Below are 7,382 nucleotides of genomic sequence, written 5' to 3' on the forward strand. Positions count from 1 at the left end.
ATGTGGTTGCTGGGATTTGAACTCTGGACCTTCGGAAGAGCAGTTGGGTGCTCTTACCCACTGAGCCATCTCACCAGCCCCAAATTAGCTTTTCTAAGCCCCAAATCTCTTACCATTCCAAAATAAAAAATGTAAAAAGTGCTTACAAAGATACTAGTTTCAGGGTTGGCTCACAATATGAGCTTGAAAACAATAGAAGTAGGATTTGGCTTTCAGGTTTAACCATTTCCTTCTTTTTTCTATGGTAGCTAGGCAAACAGCATAAGTCCCACCCATTCATTCTTCCCAAATGCTAAGAGCACATGCTATGATGACTGGCAGGTGACCTCTTACCCACATCCCATCCACCCGCTTCCTGGTACCTTTGACTCCCACTGACTTTCCACCAGGTGCTGCCTAGACTGACTGCTGACATCTGGAAGCCTTCAGCCTACCTGGCTCCCAGGAGAAAAAAAGCCAACCCACATTCTCTCCCACAATGTTTAGGAATTGGGACACCCAGGGCACCTGCCCAAGGCCCACATGGCTAGGGTGGCTCCCTCTTGGGAAGGGAAATGGAAGGCACCAGTTTCGGTCTGCACTGATAACAAATAGTAGACGTGTTCAGCCCTGGGAATACACAACTCCCCAGCCTATCTGCTCTCTGACACAGAACACCAAGTATGAAGGCCACTGATTTTATTAATTTAAAAATCTTTTATAAGGACAGTGACTGTTTTTGCCAAAAAAAGGAAAGGAGCCAAAGGGCATCCAACAGATAGGGAGAAGGGGGCCAGGAATCCATTCAGGAAAGTTGGTAACTGCTGCCACGGAACTGCAGGGGGAGGTGGAAGGGAAAGGCATGCAAGGGAAACGATTCCAGAAAGATTGAAACGCTGAGGGGAGAGAACTCCCCAGAGACCCTGGAGTACATAGAAGGTGAGGGTGACAACAGCCATCTTTTCCTTTATGGAGGACAGGGAGGAGCCCTGCCCTGCTGCAGACTCTGGAAACTGTGCTGTGGCTGGGGTATGAGGGGTCCCCAGAGAACACTACAAGAAGGCATCACACCATTCTCGAAGGCACCCAAAGCAGTCCCGGGACTGCTTGGCATTGGCACCACATGTATCCTTCAGCCATTCTCGGAAGAGGTCTTCATCTTTCCTTAGCACCAGAAACTGGCCAAGGACCACATAAGCCTGCAGAATAGAAAAGGGCATGTGAGCAGGGCGTGGTGGCGCACGCCTTTAATCCCAGCACTCAGGAGGCAGAGGCAGGCGGATTTCTGAGTTCGAGGCCAGCCTGGTCTACAGAGTGAGTTCCAGGACAGCCAAGGCTACACAGAGAAACCCTGTCTCAAAACAAAACAAAAAAACCACAAAAAAGACAGGGTTTGTTCCTTTGTTGTCAGGGCTGGCATTAAACCCCACGGGAATCTTCTTAGCTCAACTTCCCAAGTGTTAGGGTCATAAGCACAACCCACTATGCCTAGTTTCATTTTCAAGACATTTAAAACACACAAAAGGGCAGGGGACAGTGAGCCACACCTTTAATCCTAGCACTGAGAAGCCCTGTCTCAAAAAAACACAAAAATGAAGGAGGCGCCATGCCTCCCCAGGTACTCCCCAAACATGTGTGGGCCTCACTCCTAATCTGCGTGGTACCACCTGTTGCCAACCTTCCATCCTACCCCTCCCTGGCATTTGCAGCACCCCCACACCTTGTCAAAGCCCCTTTCCTCCAGCCTCTTGCTCAGGACGTCACCAATCCCGGCCAGGCTCCCCACTGGCTTTTCCCCCATGGGCTCTGCCACGAAGTCTCGGTGCTTTTGGGAAGTTGTCATCGTGATCAGGCTTAACCTGGGAATCCCCCCCCCGCCAAAAAAAAAAAAGAAAAGTAGGTTAGGGCTGAAGACCACAACTCCCAAGGGCAATATCCTACGACAGCTACTGTGGCTGCTCCCTTGAGTCCCCCCAACCCATCCCCAGCTATTCGGAAATTTCCACTTTCCGTGGGTCCTGGCTTTGGGTATATTGGATATATCAGCTTGCACTAACCGGTGGCGCACCTAAGGCAACAGAGCGACTCCCAGACTCAGTAGTCAAGGTCCGCCCTGAAGCCCTCACAGCCCGCGACCCTGGCTACAGACACTGACCCCGTTGGGAACTAACACGTGGTAGGAACAGCACCCGGCTCTCGCCAGCCTCGCCGCCCTCACTCAGGCGGCCGGCCTCCTCCACGCCTCTCAGGTCCCGTAGGCCCCGCCCCGCTCCGAGCGCCCCGCCCCCTCCACGCGCCGCCACCCGGACACACCGCGCAGCGCCCCTCCCGCAGACTCCGGCTGCCCCGCTGCAAAGGCGCGCCTCCGCGATGGATTCCCCTCCCTCCCGCCTCTGCGCGCCGCCACCGCACGCCAGCCGGAGCACCACTCCGCTTCTCACGCTCACCGGAGGCTCCGGCTCTGGTAACGGCTCCTCGCGCCACTCGGCCGCTCCCGCACAGACCTCAAGCTACGAGACGGTTCCTCGACTTCCGCTTCCGGGTCATTTTATGCGCGACCTTCAAAAATAATCCCCAAATTGGGCAGGTCTAGCTACCCAGAGCCATAGAGTTGACGCGCAATCGTCAGCCGCGGCGTCCACGGGGGTCGCTGTTTTCCGGTTCCTCTCAGGAAGCCATCCGGCTTTCGATGGCTTTTGTTTCTCCAGCAGCCCTTCCGGTATGTGGGATCGAGGCCTCCAAGGAGAATGCGTTTTCCTGCCCCGCACTCGGAACTTAGGCTTGCCTCACTTGATGGAGGGAAGAGTTAAAGGGACGGACAAAGAGGGGGCGGGACATCCGGAGGGCCTCTGAGAGCCCCGGAAGCGCAATTCCCGGCGCGGTTTCCTCAGGTCTGTCACCTCAGACCCGCAGACGGGAGGGAGGGACAACGGAGGGTTGGGGCCGAGCGTCCAGACCGGCGCTACCGTCGGGGCCACCTGCAGGTCGCAGTTGTTTGCTCTTTGGTCTCTCGCTGTCGAGGAGCGTCGTGGACGAGCTGCTGTCTCCGTCAACCTGGAAAGCGGAGCGTGCTGGTGTGGCGCCGAGCCGGTGAGTTCCGTGGGCGGCTCTCGTGCTGGACGCCGCGTCGGTCGCTCCGTGCCTGGGATGTGTCGGGAGGCCGGCGTTGTGTGGCTCTCCTGCCTTGGGTGTTGAAACCTGGGGCGGAACGCAGCTCACTTTAGACTTCGCGCAGAGAGCTTGGCGGGATGACCGATCAGCCTGGGATCGGCCTGGCAGGGGGAGGCGTCGCCATCCTAACAGGACCGAGACGTAGGACTCAGGGCTTGCCCTGTGCTGGATGGTTTCCGTGATCTCGCCGGATTTACTTAGTTTTTCTTTGTTGTTGAGAGGGCCGGCCCCGGGCTCCGTGGGTTGGGATTTGAGTGTTGAGCTCGAAGGCTTGAGCCACCCTGACGTCTCAGCTGACACGAAACCTGTGTTTCCTGGTTTGGTTTGTTTTATTTAAAGATGTCCCCCATGGGTGGTGTTGCGATTGCCCTCGGAAGCCAGAAGAGGGCGGTGGATGCCCTTGAATTGGAGTTAAAGGTGGTTGTGAACCATCTGATGTGGGTGCTGGCTCATAGGACATCTCTCTGGCCCTTAAAGGTCCTGCTTGTTTGTTTTTGGTCTAGGGTCTCCCTATGTAGACTAGGTTGGCCCAGGACTTAACAAATTCCTGCCTACCTCTCCCTCCCAAGTGCTAAGAATAAAGATGTACACCAGCACCTGGCTAAGTCTGTGATTTGTTTTTCAATGATTTCATTCATTTTTTATGTGTATTAGTGTTTTTACCTGCATGTGTGTCTCAAAAGAGGGCGTTGAATCCCCTGTGGCTGGGATTCATTTGAGTGCTGGGAACCATACCTGGTTCTCTGCCAGAGCAGCAAGTTCTGCTGTCCCCTAAAGTGCATGTTTTTAACAGGGCGAGGTGGCACTTTTTCGTATAAGGCTGCTTGTCTTGAAAGCAGTCCTGGCTTCTAAGACTGGCATCCAAATAATTCTGGAAGAAGAGCTGACAGTCTGTGCACCCTAACAACCCTGGACAGAAACCAGCATGTCTCAGGCCAGCAAGAGGAAGCATGTGGTGCAGGAGGTGCTGGGGGAGCACATGGTGCCTTCTGACCACCAGCAGATAGTGAAAGTGAGTGCGGCCCGGTCTCGGGGTTCCCGTCCTCCTGATGCTCCCATTGGTGCAATGGGGTGTGGAAAGGGAAGGCTCAGTGAGGGTCGGAGCATGCTTGATTTAACTGATGAAGTGGCTAGTTCTCGATCTTTCCTGGACCAGGTCCTCAGGACTCCTGGGAACAATCTGCATGAGGTGGAGACAGCACAGGGGCAGCGCTTCCTGGTGAGCATGCCCTCCAAATACCGCAAGAACATCTGGATCAAGAGAGGTTAGAAGCATCCCTCTACAGTACGGAACCATGGCCTTGACTTCCTTCTCCATAACAGGAGTGGCTTTATCCTTTATCATCTACAGGGGACTTCCTCATTGTTGACCCTATTGAAGAAGGAGAAAAAGTGAAGGCTGAGATCTCTTTTGTGCTCTGCAAGAACCATGTCCGCTCTCTACAGAAGGAGGGTCACTGGTAGGATGGTCTTACTCAGCCACCCTCTGGCTTCTGGGGATAGATTATCCTAGCTAGGGAAGGGGGTGGGGAGTTATGCCGTCCCAGGAGGAACATTTGGAAACAGCTGTTTCACTGAGAGGGTTCTCTCTGCTCTCTAACCTGGCTCTTCTCTTGTCACAGGCCCGAGGCCTTCTCTGAGGTAGCTGAGAAACAGAACAATATGAACAGGTAAGGAGCAAGCCCAGGGAAGACAAGAAATGCAAGTTCACACCTTGGTGCCTCAAGGAGAAAGGGGAGCTTGCTTTTCTCGTGTAGAGAACTGCGCCACATATAATAGAATGGGTAGTTATGGGTATGGCAGGAAGGTCGCATGTTAAAATGCTGGCTTGGCTACTTAATAGGCAAGGGACTTTAGATGCATTTTTTAGTATCATAAGGAGGTTCTTAACTGGATGTGATTGGACATGCCTGCAGTTCTAGATCAGGAGTTTGAGACCAGCATGGTCTACTCATAATAGGTTCAGAGCCAACCTAGGGTACAGGACACCTTGTCTCAAAGACAAGCAAGAGTTCATCTAAGAGACAGGGTTAGACAGAGAGCAAGATTGCTTAGTGCAGGAGTCCTCGCCTGTGGGGAGGGTCGAGTGTCAGATACTTAAATTATTATTCATAAAAGTAGCAAAATTACAGTTAGAAAGGAGCAATGAAATAGTTTTACGGTTGGGGTCACCACGTGAGGCACTGTTAAGGGTCGCAGCATTAGGAAGCTGTCAGTACACCAGCTGTTAGGCAATGTGAGCGTGCTAGGTGTCAGTGCTAGTGGGGCGGCCTCCTCGCGAAACCCATGAAGGGCAAGCCTGAGTCTCTTTCTTTGACTGCATTTCCCTGTTTGCTGTTTCTCTAGAAAAAGCCTCTCCCAGAATTTATTTATTTATTTATTTTGCTTTGTTTTGTTTATTCTTGAGTCAGCATCTCATGTAGCCCAGGCTGTCGTCAGACTCAACCATCTTCTGCTTTAGCCATCTAAATACTAGGCATGTGCCACTACATAAGGGTTTGGGGCTCTTGGATTTTCAGAAACCCGTCAGATTCTGATTGTATAGTTGATGGTCCTGGTTTTGGGGCTCTAAATTAATAGATCTGGTTTCCCCGGAAGATGTCACCTATTCTTTCCTCCTGTTCCCACAGAGAGAGTCAGCCAGAACTCCCTGCTGAGCCACAGCTGTCAGGAGAAGGGTCCAGTTCTGAAGATGATTCTGACCTCTTTGTCAACACCAATCACAGACAGTATCATGAGAGCGAGGAGGAGAGTGAAGAAGACGAGGAGGAGGAGGAGGAGGCAGCCTGAGCCCCAGGACCCACTTCTCTACTTGCTCAGGGACTACCCCTTGGCTTTTCTGGGCTTGGACATTCCCAGGGTGCCCTGCAGATCTTTTCCTTTGGATGGGGACAAAGATGGCCCCCTTCTGAACTGACCTAAAAGAATTAAACCCCTGGTGGGTGATGACTTACACCGGTGTCTGAGTGGCTCTCTGTGGAGGGAAGCTCATGGTGAAGTGAAGTCTCTTTGGTGGTGGAAGCCTTGGTCACGTGTGGGTAGAATGGAAAGGAAATAGTTTGGCCCAACTGTGCTGCGTGTGTCTGATTCACAGTACCTCTCTGTACACTTTATGCCTCACTCTACGCTGTGCCTTACTGGGTCTTCCTTCATACCTGCTTATGTTTAGTAGTGACTCCAATAGTTAAGCTTGTTGTCCCTTATTGCAGCAGTGCATACTACCTGCTGCCATACAAACAACACCCATGCACCCCGTCTCTCTTCACCTCAGGCACCTGTCATTTCCAGAATGTGTCTGTGGTCAGGATAACCTCCTTACCGTCTCCTGGTTTTTTAATTTTTCCAATTTCCTCAGGGTATAAATTTCCTGTAATCTTGAGATGGTCTCTAACATAGGTTTGCTTGGGAATCACTGTATAGCCTAGGCTGATCAACTCGATGGCTGTCCTGCCCACAGGCATGAACCTGTGGGGCTCCTAACCTTTTATTAGAGGCTATTGCAACACCCTTACCCCTTGTACCTCAGCATCAAAAGGCCGATCGTGGCGACTCAGACCTCTACTCATGACTGCCTCCATTCATTTACTTACTCTCATTGCCTTAGTTCACAGGTCCTTCAGTAGCCCAGGTACTCATAAACTGCGAGCTTCTGTGAACTGTGTCTGTCCTCACTTGATGTGTCTGTCCTCACTGGCTATACACTGCTAGCATTAACCCAGCCCCTGCTGAATACCATGGAAATTGACCTCTCAGCTCAGTATTGCCTCTGCTGGTCATTTGCTCCATCCTACAGTGGAACTCTTCAACCCTGTTGCCCACTCCAAATGTGCACGTGCGTGTGTGTGTGTGTGTGTGTGTGTGTGTGTGTGTGTGTGTGTGCTTTCCGTGTGCACTTGCACTAATGGAACTTCTACTTTGGAGCCTTTTGTTTCTGAGGGATTTTGTTTTTCTGTTGTGGGTAGTTAGTTGAGTGTGGAGGCATGTATTAGCTTCATATGCTATATAGAATCTCTTATTTTTGAACAAGAAATCTTATGATCATACCCTCTCTGGCTTTCATTTATGTTCGTCATGTTTGCTTTTTGTGATAGTAAATGTATACTTGGGTATACACATGTATAAAATACAGATGTATATACATGGAAAAATAAACCAGGTGGGTTAAAGATGAACCTATCGTTAACTTCTCCGAATTTTTTTATGAAGAGTTCTTTTTTTTTTGTTTTTTTTTT

The 7,382-nt window shown here is 51.3% G+C and overlaps 2 protein-coding genes across 4 annotated transcripts; one reads left to right on the forward strand and one right to left on the reverse strand.

The window, feature by feature from the left end:
• Window positions 1–663: 663 nt before the first annotated feature.
• Banf1 (barrier to autointegration factor 1) lies at window positions 664–2,730 on the reverse strand. 3 transcript variants are annotated; one of them, XM_021152183.1, is made up of 3 exons: window positions 2,427–2,730; window positions 1,700–1,838; window positions 664–1,178 (listed from the first exon to the last, which is right to left on the reverse strand). In XM_021152183.1, the coding sequence occupies exons 2-3, from the start codon at window positions 1,820–1,822 to the stop codon at window positions 1,032–1,034; spliced, it is 270 nt and encodes an 89-aa protein (XP_021007842.1). In that variant the 5' UTR covers window positions 1,823–1,838; window positions 2,427–2,730; the 3' UTR covers window positions 664–1,031. The 3 variants fall into 3 exon arrangements, with proteins under 3 accessions (XP_021007842.1, XP_021007843.1, XP_021007845.1); XM_021152184.2 differs by having other exon boundaries at window positions 1,700–1,857; window positions 2,427–2,511; XM_021152186.1 differs by lacking the exon at window positions 2,427–2,730 and adding an exon at window positions 2,135–2,234.
• Window positions 2,731–2,845: 115 nt separating this feature from the next.
• On the forward strand, window positions 2,846–6,105 carry Eif1ad (eukaryotic translation initiation factor 1A domain containing). The gene is made up of 6 exons (XM_021152181.2): window positions 2,846–3,069; window positions 3,944–4,162; window positions 4,307–4,415; window positions 4,502–4,610; window positions 4,773–4,820; window positions 5,781–6,105. Exons 2-6 carry the CDS (start codon window positions 4,076–4,078, stop codon window positions 5,938–5,940), a joined length of 513 nt encoding a protein of 170 aa, XP_021007840.1. The 5' UTR covers window positions 2,846–3,069; window positions 3,944–4,075; the 3' UTR covers window positions 5,941–6,105.
• Window positions 6,106–7,382: the final 1,277 nt, after the last annotated feature.

Source organism: Mus caroli, chromosome 19 (assembly GCF_900094665.2).
Source record: "Mus caroli chromosome 19, CAROLI_EIJ_v1.1, whole genome shotgun sequence".
NCBI lineage: Eukaryota > Metazoa > Chordata > Mammalia > Rodentia > Muridae > Mus > Mus caroli.

What these genes read in the sequence shown, in the direction of transcription:
- Eif1ad (XM_021152181.2), top strand. Translation starts at nt 4,076, where the DNA reads ATGTCTCAGGCCAGCAAGAGGAAGCATGTGGTGCAGGAGGTGCTGGGG. An exon ending in ACCACCAGCAGATAGTGAAA is followed by an intron (nt 4,163 to 4,306) that starts GTGAGTGCGGCC and finishes TTCCTGGACCAG; the next exon opens with GTCCTCAGGACTCCTGGGAA. An exon ending in CTACAGAAGGAGGGTCACTG is followed by an intron (nt 4,611 to 4,772) that starts GTAGGATGGTCT and finishes CTCTTGTCACAG; the next exon opens with GCCCGAGGCCTTCTCTGAGG.
- Banf1 (XM_021152183.1), bottom strand. Translation starts at nt 1,822, where the DNA reads ATGACAACTTCCCAAAAGCACCGAGACTTCGTGGCAGAGCCCATGGGG. An exon ending in AGGAAAGGGGCTTTGACAAG is followed by an intron (nt 1,179 to 1,699) that starts GTGTGGGGGTGC and finishes TCTATTCTGCAG; the next exon opens with GCTTATGTGGTCCTTGGCCA.